General features: G+C 38.7%; 1 protein-coding gene across 1 annotated transcript in view; it reads left to right on the top strand.

The window, feature by feature from the left end:
• si:ch211-57n23.4 (immunoglobulin superfamily DCC subclass member 3) overlaps positions 1-14,543 on the top strand; it is a 33,590-nt gene extending 19,047 nt beyond the window's left edge. Inside the window, exons 7-14 of the mRNA XM_031278520.1 lie at positions 1,977-2,142; positions 5,159-5,409; positions 5,537-5,701; positions 6,534-6,722; positions 8,172-8,285; positions 9,210-9,336; positions 9,579-9,693; positions 10,151-14,543. Of these exons, the coding sequence (XP_031134380.1) occupies positions 1,977-2,142; positions 5,159-5,409; positions 5,537-5,701; positions 6,534-6,722; positions 8,172-8,285; positions 9,210-9,336; positions 9,579-9,693; positions 10,151-10,225 (1,202 nt within the window). The 3' untranslated portion in view covers positions 10,226-14,543. The remainder of the gene's footprint in view (positions 1-1,976; positions 2,143-5,158; positions 5,410-5,536; positions 5,702-6,533; positions 6,723-8,171; positions 8,286-9,209; positions 9,337-9,578; positions 9,694-10,150) is intronic.
• Positions 14,544-15,607: the final 1,064 nt, after the last annotated feature.

The raw sequence follows: 15,607 nt of genomic DNA, 5'->3' as shown, positions 1-15,607 counted from the left end.
ATCTCACACACACACACACACACACACACACACACACACATGCATACAGAGAGAGAGAGAGAGAGAGAGAGAGAGAGAGAGAGAGAGAGAGAGAGAGAGAGAATGAAGGAAACAATGCCTTAAACTTGATTTTTTTATTAAATATACTGGTGTTTGGATGTTTTAAGTCCATTTCATATATATATATATATATGTGTGTGTGTGTGTGTGTGTGTGTGTGTGTGTGTGTGTGTGTGTGTGTGTGTGTGTGTGTGTGTGTTTCATGCCTCTGTATGTTTCCTCTCATTTCAAGTCTTCGAGGAATGAAAATCAACTTCTAGACTTTAAACTGTCTGTTGTACAGTCAACCCTGTCTGCATTTGAAACTGCACTACAATACAACAATAACATCATATTATACCATAGCTACCAAAAATACTGTTTCAGGACACTAATACGTAACAATTAGACTTCCTGCCTCTGCCTGTAGGTGTTCAGTCGCATTATTCTTGGGGCCAGAGTCAAGTCTTTAATATTGGATGTGATGGTGTCTTTATTTGGAAGTCCAACCAAAACCTCTACACTGTTGAGGAAAGAAAAGAAAAATTATGATTTGACTGACTGATCACCACTCCTTTATCCCACCATGTCTACATTTTCTCCTGTAATGGACCACGCACACCTACAGGCTGCCATTGTCACTTCATTCTGTTTCCTTCATGGGTTAGTTTTAGCTCAGATGAACTGAGAGCTGCTTTAGATAAAAGAAAATGCCTGGCTGCAGTGATGAATGTGTCCTTATTGAAATGGTCATCTTGTTGACACACCCCCCTCAGCTCATAGGTGGATGGTTGGGGGGGTGGGGGTTACACAGGGTGTTGAGGTCAATAGATCAATAAGATGCTGAAGTGGGGAAGGGGGTTTAGGGCTTAAGGGATGCTGCCTTTATCCCAGCATATATATATATGCATGTCTATTGTGCCTCTAATATTGAGCTGGGTGTCAGGAGGAGGAGCAGTCAACCCTGCAACCCTGCATCTGGACAGTGTGTGTGTGTGTGTGTGTGTGTGTGTGTGTGTGTGTGTGTGTGTGTGTGTGTGTGTGTGTGTGTGTGTGTGTGTGTGTGTGTGTGTGTGTGTGTGGGGAGGACACCCTTGACACCAAGTTCAAGCACAGACACAGGTTTATTAACTATATATAACTATATATAATTACCGTTGAAATGTATTTGTTTTTTTTATTTTAATGTGTATTGTATTGTACAGGGACAAGTATGTAGCATAACCTAATGCCACACAGCACAGCATTCATAGCTTGGGCTAATTTGCAATGCCCTTCCCTAGACGAGCCTTTAAAATACATAAAACTCAACAACAAATACATAAAGAGACAGTACAAAACACAAACTCAACAATATACGTACATTAAAAACATGCTAAATGGTTTGAGAAGGTTCTAAAGTAATGATTCTATGTACAGTATGTGTCAGTTTTACTATTTTCCTGTTATCGGTTTTGGGGGTATTTATTCTTGTCCAACTTATTCAATTCTGCTTTGAACTTGGCCTATTTTATACTGCATCATGGTTTTAAAACATGGTTGTCCACTTAATAAATGTAAACAAATTCCCAGATGAAACAGATGTTCTGAAATATATCAGTCCTGCAGTCTAGAGGATTTTATGCATTTTTATTCTTAACCACAAACTTAACTGTTGATAACTTTACATATAAACCTGGATATATTGTTAAAGTAGAGAATATAACTCTGAGTGACAATGCAAACAGTATTAGAGAATTGTTCCCATCAGGCCTCTGAAACTATAAATTGTAAATGTATTATTTAAATAAATGTATCAGTGTTCCAGCTGTCAGTGTATCTGGCTGTGGGGCAGCAGGGTTTATGGACAACGTGAGTCTGTTACATGCTTTAGTTTTGTATTGTGATACTTTTTGTTGTCTGTACATTGTCTTATCTCCCTTTCTGTGTCTCCTCAGCTCCTCCTGAGTTCCTGCAGTGGCCGCAGTCTGTTTCCAAACCAGCAGGGGGCAGTGCTGTGTTCACCTGTGTGGCCCAGGGCGTCCCCGAACCTCACCTCATCTGGCTGAAGAATGGCAAGGTCCTGATGCCCGGACACAACGTCAAGCTGACCAATAACAACAGGTAGGTGATGGCAGTCATGTACTAGGATAAAGGTAAATGACTTTTTCATTTCATTTACTAGAAACTGAGAATAGGAAGTCTCTCCATTCTTGGGTCTGTACTGGCAATATGGACAGTCTCACAGTTGAATGATCTTTAAAATACATAATTAAACATTAAAACAAATACCGTTCAAAGAAGCCAAGTTAAGCCTGAATCAAAATGAATCACGTGTTAATGCTGACTAAGAAATACAACTTAAAGATGTTAGTTATATTTAAATATACAAAAGAGAAACGAGAGGCACAGGCCATAGTGATGCTTTCAGAAGCAGGCAGCAGATCTGATAGAATTTTAATCTCAGTCTAGGTCTAGGCTCTGAAAATACACGTGGCAAGATTTCCTCTGAAATTGTAGCAGTAGTGTTCTCAGGCTTCGGTTTTCTATAAAAAAACAAAACAAAAAAAACAGTCAATGCAAGTCTCCACTACATACATTTTATTCCTGCATTTAACAGCTGCACCACATGGTGGCAGCGCTGAACCAGGGGTGCGAAGTTACTTCAGTGTGTGATCTATTATTCAGCAATTACATCAAATCAAACAGATGACATCTATCCATCGGAATGTTAAATAGTGTCTATACTGTTTATTTATGATTGATAACATGTTCATTTCTATATTTAAACATTGTATCTCAAAAACACTGCTATACAGTATATAGCTATATACAGCAGTATATATACTAGGGATAGACCGATGATCGGCGCTGGCTGATTATCGGCCCGTTTTTGGGCAGTTTGAAGACTAGGGGTTTAATTTGCCTGATAACTGATAAAGTTAATGAATTAAAAAGTGTTCTACTTTGGCTCAGCTACAGCTCTGTGTCTGTCCCTCTGAGTCTGACTTAATGACCCCCCCCCCCCACAACACTATCTGATCTTTTATGTGTATCATGTTGAAAGTTTCTAACTTAATAAATAATTGCTTGAAGCATTTTAAGTTTGTGTTGGAGTATGTAACATTCCAAAATCTTAATTTTGATTTAAAGATTTTCATTTTTACTGTAAGTTCATATTGGTTCCAAATATCGGTTATCGGTTTCATTAACGACTAATAATCGGTGTCGGTATCGGCCTTTAAAAAACAGTATCGGTCAATCCCTAATATATACAGCTATATATAGCTGCTATGTATTCCAGTTTCAAATATTTCTAACATTCATAACCAACTAATCTCAAGAGGAAACTGCCCTCTTGAGCTGCAATATTACATGATATTCAATATTATTTAACTGTTTCTCCTACTCTCTTGAATTGTGTATGTATCCTGTATGTGTGTACTTAGAGTGCATGGAGCAGACCACGCTTCATTGTGTTTTACCCAGGAACCAACCAGTTCTCTAATGTTAGAATACTAACCTGACCCAGTTAGTTTATTGAGTGGTTAAACACATCTGTAATTTGGAATATGCAACACTAAAAAAAAAATAAAGGTATTCAAAAAGATGTATCAATAAGACAGTTAGGTCGTTGTCATTTTAATGCATAATGTGCTTTGAAACATATTACAAAAACAAATTTGCACTTTTTTTTATTTCCCTGTTGGGATGGGATAAAGTTATTGAACTTAATTAAAGTCAATTAAATTTCCACAAAGCAGACCTGGGGCCTTGACCAGCAGTAGTAGTAGTAGCAGTAGTAGTAGTAGTAGTAGTAGTAGTAGTAGTAGTAGTCATGTGAGTAGGAGTTGGAGAAAGAGGCAGGTAGCAGCAGTAACAATGGCAGAAATAGCATGAGTAGTACTACTATTAGTCAGGTCATTGTATTAGTATTAGTATTCATACAGTATTTATAATGTGATATCAGTATTATTATTACTAAGTAATAAGGGCAATACCTTTCAGTTCAAGATAAGGTATAAGGAAAAAACAGACAATATGAAGTTGTCAGATACATTTTAATTTGTAATTATTATTTTCAATTTAGTTTCTTGGTCTTCTCTCTCTTTAATTTCTCTGTAAACTTGACTGTTAAGGGGCGCCTGGGTGGTTCACCTGGTGGAGCATGCGCCCCATGTGCAGAGGCTCAGTCCTCGCCGTGGCAGCCGTTCCAACCTGCTGCCCTTTGCTGCGTGTCGTTCCCCCACTCTCTCCCCTTTCAAGTCTGGGCTGTCCTGTCAAATGAAGGCCTAAAATGCCACAAAAAAAAGAATTGAAAAAAGATGAAATATTGACTGTTAACTGACCGACTCTATATATTTCTGTTTGTTGTCTCATCTGAGAAAGGGGCTGGTGAAATAAGATGTTTGTCTTTATCCAGCTCCTTTCCAATCATGGATGTGTAATGTAATATAACAAATCATTTATGGTTGGATTATAAAATTAGTTGTTTTTTTTTCATGAGAGATATAAAAGCAAAGTGATACGAGTAGTAGAAGTAGTAGTAGTGGTATTAGTATTTGCAAGAGTACTAGTGGTAGTAGTAACAGTAGCAGTAAAGCCGGTGAAGTTAGTAGTAGCAGTAGTAGTATTAGGGTTAGGTATACTAACAGTATTCCTATTGATTTTTGATTGATTTAATTGAACCTTTATTTATACAGGTAATCTCATTGAGACACAGGAACTCATTCTCCAGAGAGACAACATCAGTTACAGACAGACCAACAGATTACAACACAAGATTTACCAAATAGTACATACAACAGTTGAACGAAAGTTCAAATATTAAGTAGAATATTAAATATATACTCAATAAATATTACATTTAAGGAGACTTAAAACACTAAAGTACTAAAAACAAGATTCCAAAGATGTTTTTTAAAATGAGTTTACAATCCTGTACTGGGATCAAGCTATTTTAGGTCCTGCTGCAGTGTCTTCCAGGTTGAGGGGGCAGAACAAGAGACATTATTTTTTCCAGGCATTGTACTATGCTGTAACTTCTGACCCTCTGTGTTTTCCCATACAGTCCCTGTGTTGTGGGGTCTGGTAGATGTGAAGAGCAGTGAGTTGATGAATGTGTGTGTTATCTGTGCAGCACTCTGGCTCTGACCCGTATCAGCTCAGAGGACGAGGCTATCTACCAGTGCATCGCTGAGAACAGTGCTGGCACTAACCAAGCCAGCGCCCGTCTAGCCGTGGCCCAGGCTAAAGACCTGCCCGCCACCCCCCAGGGCCTCACAGCCATCGGGCTGTCCACCATTGCCCTGCAGATCACATGGAACCAGCCACCCGCCAACGTCACCGACAGCATCATCGGATACGTCCTGCACATCCGCAAAATAGGGGGTAAGTGTCAGCTCACACACACAGCAAGAGTTGACTGTTGAAAGATACCATCTGTACCTCACATTCAAAAATGAGTAGTTCTAATTAGATAACTCAATCTAAATGGCTGTGTGTGTGTTTGATTCAGAGCCTGACAGTCTGGAGCTGCAGGAAGCCATCAGTAAAGATACCTTCCAGCATGATGTGACCAACCTGGAACCAGCCACCACCTACTCCCTCTACCTGAAGGCCTACTCTCCTCTGGGAGCCAGCCAGCAGTCCTACACGGTGGTGACTACAACACTAGGGGGTGGTAAGAACACTTTCTGTCTCTAGTGAATCACATTGGTTGACGTCCAAAAGATAGAGAAGATCAGTGAGAACAATATTTCAAAACAATAGGGTCAAAATCTTGAAAAAGTAAAGGTTCAAAAGTCAAGTAATAGGAATTAGACAACCCAGAGAAGTCATGCTGAAAAATGTAGAAGCTAAATGTAAGAAAGACCTAAATATCCTGAGATGTTTATGCACACACACGAGGTTGTGCATCAACCTTTCTGCATTCTTCAGCAAATTCTCTTTGCACTACATTTTATTTTAACATTTTTATAAAGAAAATTGAGTGCTTGTGTAAAATAGTCCTGTACACTATTGGAAATCTGATGGTTAAAGAGCAAATAATGTAACTAGAGATGCAATATAAGTAATGGAGACATTCATGACTCAGGCCAGCAACTTCAATATGGTGCAAGAACATGATATCAAGTTTATGAGTCTTGATATATTTCTATGAATGATATGAAACTATGAATGATACATATGTTATGCAATAGTATCACTAAATTGTAAAATTAAACCGCTTTGATATGAAATTAAATTGCTATCCTTCAATAGGTTCCTTCATAAGTTTTATTGTTGCACTGGTTTTATCATTCTTAATGTTTCTTTAGTTTTTGTTACCATTCTGTGGTTTTTATACTGTTTTCTTTGCTGAGACTGCTTCCTGTCAGCTGCTGCAATGACCACATTTTTCAACCAAACCTGCTCTGTTCTCATGATCTCTTTTGAGGATAGTACTGTTTTTTTGTCCAGTCTATCAGCTCGTCTTGCATCGTCTCCTTTTTCTGTCTCCGCTCTCCACCCAGTGCCGACCCCTCCCACCTTCTTCACCAAGGTAATAAACTCCAGTGCCGTGCAGGTCCTCTGGGAGCTCCCCAGTAAGGCCGGCAAGGCTGAGGGCTTCAGGCTGTCCTACCGCAGGGTCCCTCACGCTGACTTCGAGAGGCCAATCCAGTTGCCCTGTCACATCAATGCCCACACCATCTCTAAACTGGGTGAGTCTTATACCTTAAACATGCATACAATTCAATCTTGCCATGTTTTACAATGACTCTGACTGTTCATGGATATAAAAGTAAATTTACTGAAAACCTTTGTTCCCGCCCACATTAATCAATATGTGAACAACAGCATCTGTCTCTCCCCCATGTTTGTTTACACAGGGACACCTCTGGGCTCAATGCCTGCTGTAACCATAACAACACACTGATCTTGGTCACCTACAAAACAATATAATTGAATTGGAACACAAGACATCAGCTGCACTGTGCCTTCTTCTACTGTTTGATTATTTTTCAATGGCAGAAATGGGAATACAGATTGTGTTGAAATGTACAACTTGAATACAATCTGGCACTTACACCACTGACTCCCAAATATGTTGTATTGTTGATTATGTGGTGTTCAGTAAACATCCCACCTTTGCTGGCCTGACCATCAATATGTCTTCATTTTTTTGTACACATGGATAGGTGTGTATGGTGTCAAAGGGGAAAACTTCACTGAAAACTATTAGAAACTACAGACCTGTAAAATAAAGTGTTAACGCATTTACTTACGGCACATCAACAATATTATATTAATTATGCATATATTATATTACATATACATACATAATTCTCATAAATTGCAGTTTACATAAAGGCTGAATAAAGAAGGTTATTGACAGATTAATGAGTCCACTGATGTACCTGATTAAGTCTGTCTGTCTATAATCAGTCAACCTTTGCTGCAGCCCACACTGTCACTATGTGGAAAATTCACTGAACACACATTCACAGCACAAGTGCTATGAATGATAATTTCCTGTCGCATGACAATTTCCTCAATGGTTCATCATCGAACAGCACTGTATTTAATTACAGCTGAAAGTGTGGCCCCATGGCTCAGCATACACATCATGTCTTAGTCACAACAGGCGCTTGGCATTTTAAGTATTGCATAATGATCAAGACCATTTCTGTAAAATGTGTGGTGCCACTTACAGATGTGTGGTCCCACTCACTGATGGTGCCAGTTGGATTCACAGCATGAAATACATTCACCAGCAGCCTAAAAAGGATATTTTGATATAATAGGAGATTGTAGAGATGGGTCATCAGTGATGCAGAAAGCCAAGAGGACATGATCTAGAACAAGAATTAGATGTGATGCAAGAACAAGACAATGTGAGATTATATAATGACCTGTTGATGATTTGATAATTGTCTCTATTCCAAGTAATCCAATATTCTCTCTGATCTTTACGGTGTGCAATTGCAATCCCTGCACCACTAATACAATAGACAATGTGTACGTTTTGTACGAGTATCTGAGTATCATTGTGAATAAAACAACACACATCCTCAGGAGAGACATTCACTTAAGTCAAGACACAAATCATTCCCCTTTAAAAACGTTGTTTCCAACTCCTGACTGACTCTGCATGGGGCCTATTGTTTTAGAATCGGGTGCAGTGTATGAAGTCAAACTGGTGGCCTACAATGGAAACGGGGAGAGTGACTGCTCCAAGAGACTGGTATCGCTGGCAGAGGAAGGCATGAGTGACCAAGCCAGTGGTGAGTACGATCACACACACTGTCCTGGGACAGCTTTCAGAGGGTCCTCTGATTACACCTGTGAGTGCTGTGGAGGAGTGCAAAGTACTAGGACGGTCAAATTTTAGTTAGTAATCCCATATTACCCAAACATATTTACTAATTCACAACCAATACACACATTTTAGCCTTTATAAACAGTGGTTATAAACATGTTCTGACATTGCTTGAACTTAGACTTTATCATCATTAGGTTAAAGAACAGACTAGCATTGGAAACACTTTTCATCAGATATCCACATGTCAGAAACTATTTTATAAAGACATTACACAACTGAAGGATAATGAACCTAATTTAGTTATAATTAGATGAATACAAGCTATAAGACAACAAATGTCTAAAAGGCCCACTTAGGTTGCCTGGGTAGCTCACCTGGTAGAGCATGCGGCCATATATATAGAGGTTTACTCCTTGATGCAGCAGCCGCGGGTTTGACTCTGACCTGCGGCCCTTTGCTGCATGTCATTCCCAGTTCCAGTGTATATATATATATATATATATATATATATAGACTGTCAAATCCTTTTTGGAGTTTTGTATTCTATTGCATAATTTAGATATTAAATTGGCTAAAATGCGTTGAGCTACTGCCCCCCGTGCACAGCAGTACTTTGCTTGGCTTCTGTGTCAGTACTCCTGTCTGCTTCTCCAAACTGGGGGCGTGCTAACCGTCATCTACTGTAGGTAATACACTGACTATTGATAACTACCTCATACAACCCACTTCAAAAAAGCCAAACTATCCCTTTAAGACTATAATACTAGCAATATGTAAAACACTTGAAGAAATGGACCACTTATATGTGCCAAATGCTAGCTTTGCTGAAGCTCAGTTTTTTTTCCATCATGAGGCTGTTCTTCATTAGTGCTGGCTTTGTTTCCAGGAGGGGACAGTCTGTGTCAGTGCAGGGATGGAGAGGCCTCTCTTGGCAGCATCGTAATTGGCATCCATATTGGCACCGCCTGTATCATCTTCTGTGTTCTCTTTCTCATGTTTGGATACCGTCGCAGGTAAGTGCTAATACACTGTACATCCTTTTTACTTTCTGTTTATACACTATCAAAAATTATTGTTAAATTATAATCCAATGAATTACGTATCATTTCAACTGTACTATGGAAGCCTGGACTGGACTACTTTATTGATCAATAGGAGTGGCTTTTGAAAATTCTGCACCTTCATGAAATATTCTTTAGCTATGCTAATGTAACATTATGAAGAATCTGTACTCATAGCTCAAACCTGTTTGCAGTCTGTTTTGCAGTAAAGGGACTCAGGACAGCTGGTCTCTACCGAGGGACAACACAGGACACAATGGCATTCCTAAAGATGGAGCAAACCACCCCAGATTGGAGTCAGTACCTCAGGTAATCACTCAGAATCTGCTGGTCAGAGCTTTTTCAACTTTATTAAAGCACTTCATTTATTATGTACAGTTTTATTACACATCCAAGTATTCCTTTCGGTGTAGGGACTTGAAACAAAGTATTATTTTTTTCAAAAAAATCTCAGTAAGAAATTGTTGAAGTGACCTTAAGATCAGGAATAGCCTCAGGTAGCTGCCTTTTTAAATGATTTTACTTCTCAAATGGAGCTTCTAGAAAAACAGACTTTACAGTAAGTAAAATTAGTCTTCACAGCTAAATAGAACAACCCCTAACAGTCTTATGGTGACATAGTGGACAACCAAGGATAACCTTATATGTACTTTGGCGCACTGCTTGTGAATGTCATTAATGATTTCATTTGAATAGTATCTGATTCCTTGTCTTTGTTTCTCTTGCCTCCGTTCTGTCCTGCTGTTGTGACTCCTCCTGTGAGCAGGGGATCTGTTCAGCGCAGTACCAGGTTGTCATTGAGCAGCACTTGTCAGGTTTGCCTGGCACAGACACTGGCTAACACTGGTCAATAACATCAACACCCACATCTCTGTCTTCCCCTCCAAACGTCTGCTACTCACCCAAGCCTCCCATCAATGAGCACCTTCTGTGCCCTATGATAGGGGTCAGTCATAGGTTTAGTCAACCAAAACCTGCTGCTAATAGCCTGAAAGTAGCCTCCACAAAACTGTGACAGAGTACTTATATCCTGGTCCTTTTGCCACCCCATCCCCTTCATCCTACCTCAAACCAAAGCGTATTGCCTTTATTGCCTGTGCACATGCACATGTGCATGTAGAAAAAGCCTTCAAAAAGCATTGCCACTGTAGTTGAGGACCTGTCACATTATTTTTCTGTGTACACCACAAACACATGTCACTTTTCGAGTGGGAGTCTGTTCCATAACCAAAATATTTCATTCCTCAGATCTCCTCTGGTAAGCTGACATGTGAACATGTGCACTATGGTCTTAAAACCATAAATTAAGCCATTATTAGTCTGTTGTGACAGAACTCTTGACTTTGCCTTCAGGTCCTTTGCAATAAGAAAGGGAAGAAACACAGTGGCCTTATGAAGGAGAAAGTCTGATTAGAAATGATTGTCTATCACCATACAAGCCATTTAGAGGAACCATTTAAACAGGCATTCTTTAGTCAACTCTTCCTCACCCAAACATCCCAAAGAAAGCTACTTTGTTCTGAAAGAATGTCTGAGCCATAGTTAAGGCCAATTTTAGCCTGATTGTGCTGCTTGTGCTAGCCTACCTCAACCAATACCTACTGAAACCTTCCCCTTCAGCAACTACTTCCCCAACCACTGCCAGTGTACTGTGCCAGTCGCCAACCAGGCCAGTCCAGAGAGTGCTCACCAGGATGACTACCAGGGAGAGCATAACTGTGGCAGAGCCTGAATTCCACTGCCACAAGCCTAAGCCTTACTGTACCAGAGACCGACAAGAGCCTTAACAACCTCCTATTCAAACCAGGTCCCTTTTTGTTTCCGTCAACATGTCTAGTATTTTGAATGTTGAAATCTTCAACTTTTCTGACATCAGAAGACATCAAGGAGGCCATGTAGTGTTGCCTATGGCTTTCAAATACCCACGAGTGTCCATCTCCAAAGACATATTTGTGAAGAGGATGTAGCTCATGGAAAATATGGACCTCAAAGAGTGCTTGGTGAACATTTAAGCCATGCATCGGATTTTTTCCTATGAAGTACATCAAAGAAAACAAGTTCAAACTAGCCGGATGCTTGTTTGATCTGCACAAACCTGATGGCACACCGATGATAAGCCAAAAAATTACTGTTTGAGGCCACACTGCCAAGTTAACTCTCCAGATGCCAAATTGGTCACCCTGGGACCTTGAAGACACTGAGTTGGCGGGGAAAGAAGTTTTAAGGTGATACTTGCCTGAATGCACGGACAAGGCTTGTGCTTCACCGTGTCAGCCTATCCAAAAAGTTCTTCTATGAAAACCAAGCTTAATGATACCCAAAGATGTAAACATTTTGATGGTTTTCTTTATTTTCCTTTGAACATTATTTTAAGAGAGACTACATTTACTCAAAGTTTTGGATTGTTCCTGTTTGAAAGGGGTCATCTGTGTGTCAAGTGCTTTAACTGAACCCAAGCCAAAAAAATTCTCATGATTTCATTATCATTTTTTAAATAATATCTTTCATTTCCTTTAGTTTGGTCATTCCAGATGCACCCCTTTAACATGGAACTTTTTATTTTGTTGATCGTAACATTTAACTTTTAAAGAGTAACCAAATGTCAGATATTTTGAAATACTTTCTATGTCAATACTAAATACTAAGAAATACTTGCTTTCTTTTTTTAAAGTAGTTGAATTCTTGCCAAATATTTAGCTAAAGAAATGTGTAACCAAATACCTCTACATTTTAAACATTCAGAGTCTTTACCTTTACACTTGCTCATAACCAAAGCACAGCAACATGCTTGTGAGCGTGATAGTATACATGTGTGTGAATGGCTAACAATAGGAGAACCTTGAGGGCAGCAGCTATGAGAAGAAACCACAAATTTAGATTCAAAGAGTTGCTTTTGACCCAAGTTGTTTTTTACATAGCTCCCAAAGAACACAACTACATTTAAAGTCCAGCTGAAATTGAATTCCACGTTTCCCTTTGAAAAGAAAATCAGTCCCCAAAAAGAAATGAGCTTTTCTTATGTATCTCTAAATACCCTTTTTTCTTCCTCTCCATGATGGAAAACCATAGCAATACAATTTAAAAGTCACTTCGACATCATTTTTGACTTTAAAAAGGGATGATTGATTGTGATTTCAGATGGACTTTAAAAAGGTTTCCAACTGAAAACATGAAAAAATGCTTGGAACCAGGATATCAAGCATGAAAAGTTGACTTGAATCATTAACCAAAAGTGTGTGTTGCTTTTCTGGCCCTCAAGGTTTACCTTAACCCTTTTATCAGTGTTTCAATTTTCCTCAAAGAAAAGACAGGGGATTTCCCCCTCATCTCCTCTCTGTCACAACTGAAAGCTGTTAAATTAATGCGATACCAAAAAGTGTATTTGATATGGAAGACCTAAAAAGTCAACGTGTTTTTGTAGTGTGAAGTGTGTAGCGGTTAAACTAGTTTTTAAAATGGAAAGCATTTGCTGCTTCTGTTTGAAATGATTCATTGCTCTGCCTCTTTTCATTTGAGTCTTTTGTTCTTCCTGCTGTGCACAGGAAAAGTTGCCAAAGCAAATGTTTGCTTTTTTTAAAGTTTATTATTGTTAATTATTATTAGATCTGATAACATTAATTATGATAATTTCAAATGTTTTTGTTTGTTTGTTTTTTTACGTGTAAGAATGATATGAAAATGATTGTTAGGATTACTTTGTGATGTTCTTTGAGCAAGTGATGTGAGTTTTCCAGAGATACTAAATTTAAGGCTGGAAAGATTTTGAAGCCAAACTCACGTTCTGCCCTGGAGAGCCAGTGACTAGAAGAAAAAGAACCACAAAAAAGGAAGAAAAAAAAGGTAGGAAAGTAGAAACTGGCTGCTAGTACCAAGGAGAAACAATGCTTTAATGATTATAAGTGCTTCTCTGTTCTCTAAGCTTTCCACTGGTGTATTGATGCCCACTGAAAACCTAAAGCTTTAAACCTGTTGTGACTGGGGTACTGTCCTTGGTCTTTGGCCAAAATAAAAAGGTTGGGAGATAAAGGATTGACTGGAGATAAGCTGCAGCTGGAAACAGAGACCAAGCTGGGACTTGGAAGCCTTTCACATTACATGTTTTTTATATGGTACATTCACACAAAAATGTCAGTTCACGCAAATGACAAAAAACCCTAACCATAGTTAATTTACTAAGGTTACCAAGGTCTGTCATCAACCTGGTTCAGTGGAAGTGAATGGAATCTTTGTAGCTTAAAATTGGACTATTTAACTAAAAAAGAAATAGGAATTGTTTTGAATGAATTCATAAGGGATAAAACACACCTTTGCTTAATTGATTATACATATGTCTTACTTTGCATGGTATGGCCAGTAGTGCATGGTGGAAATGTATGTAACTTTAAATAGAGATTGCTGCGTTACTGGCATTACTTAGTTAGTTCACTGACTAATCTCTACTTGTGCTTCTGTTACACTGTGTTGGAGCATTGTATCCCGTAATTTACCACTTGTGGCCACTGTGTTCAGCAAAAGTTACATAGGTTAACTTTAAAACGTTTAAAAAATATTTGAAAAACTCTACAGCAGTTGTACTTTCTACTGTCTAGATACACTAAAGGGTAAGAGGGAAAATGTGTCTTTTTGTGATTTGTTTGAACTGACCCTTAAATGTTGTTTATTTATTTATTTAGCCTGAAGGCCCCTGTTGTAAGTCTTTAAGTTGTGAAGGTAATTACAAGACAACACCAGTACTTTGCAATAGAAACTGTGGCGCTCATATGACAAACTTCTAATAAATTGCATATTTACTGTCAGTTAATATCCTGATGGTACTTAGTGTCCATAAGCTACTCTTCTTTGTAGCAAGGTATTGTTTCTGTTGATAGCTGCATGTAGATAAAAGTGTATGATAATGGACACAGAACAAACATGACTGTAAAGCAAAAGTTGGTGTAAAATTGTACCTTTTTACATGATTATTAAAGCATGATAGTTTAAACTAAGAAATATTTAAGAGAAGAGCTAAACGTATCTGCTAACATGTGATAGCAGCATTCTTTAACTCTCTAATTAGTGCCAAACAGCTTGGTCTCTGTGTGACTGCAGACTGCTCTATCTGAATGTCTGCACTTTTTCTCCTTCCTTGATCACATTCCAACATGCCTAAAACCAAATAAAGACATTTTGCTATTAAAGTTTCTCTCTATCTATTTTACTTTTGTTAGCGATTCAATAGATTGCCACAGTTAGTCCCTTGATAGACATACATTTACATATTTATTTTTTTATTGGACTTTACACCCAAAATGAGCTGCCATGCTTTGTTGTTACCTCTCCTTGTGTGTTGCAATGGCCACCCAAGCAACATGGGAATATCCAAGTTTGTTTGGTTTTGATTCTACTTAATGGGGAAGAGGTTGTAAAATAGTTCACAGAATTTACCCATGACATTTATTGGCTAACCCTAACTTCACTTTATTCCAGAAAGCAAATACATATTATGACAAATGATATAAAGCATATACAGGTTATGACAAAATATTTTATACAGAATTATGACAAAGTTGTTATCATTTAACTCCTGGCCTAGTTCCATGATACTTTTTCCTCTAGTACATAGAACCAGTCAAGCGATTCTTAAAAGCTCATTTTTGTCGCAGACTTGGTAAATTGTGTGATTGGAGACCATTTGACTAGAAAAGAGTCCATGACTGAAGTCTTGCTGTGATTGTCTCCATTAGATAGACATTTTTAATCCTTTCTTTCCATTGCTCTACTGTTGGAGGGTGGGGCCTCAGCCAGGCAATTGTGATCATCTTCTTGGCTATTAGGAGTAGAATCTCAGGAAAAATACCCATTATGAATAGCCTGGTTGACACCAGACCTTTCTCAGTTGTAACTGAGAGTGGGTCTGGGGAAGGTTCATTCACAGTCACCAACGGACGCCACTCAAATGCCTCTGGGCGCAATTGGATAGACCTAAAATCAATCAGAGCGATGAAGGAGATGACGCTTCAACGTCGCTGCGCTATTGTCATTGTGTAAAGCCCGCCTCAACGGTTGTGATTGCTGCCTCGATTTGGAAAAATTGGAAATGGGCTTGAATGGGCTCTTGGCCAGACTGACTTGCAGAGCAAATCTCAAATTTCTCTCAAAAAAAAAAAAAAAGGGTTTTCCCAGGCTATGGTTCTAAAGGTAAACATATTCCTATTATTTGTTTAATCTCTTCTCTAATTCCTTG

Source organism: Sander lucioperca, chromosome 16, assembly GCF_008315115.2.
Source record: "Sander lucioperca isolate FBNREF2018 chromosome 16, SLUC_FBN_1.2, whole genome shotgun sequence".
In the NCBI taxonomy this organism is placed as follows: domain Eukaryota; kingdom Metazoa; phylum Chordata; class Actinopteri; order Perciformes; family Percidae; genus Sander; species Sander lucioperca.
This window is presented reverse-complemented; position numbering and strand designations above follow the sequence as displayed.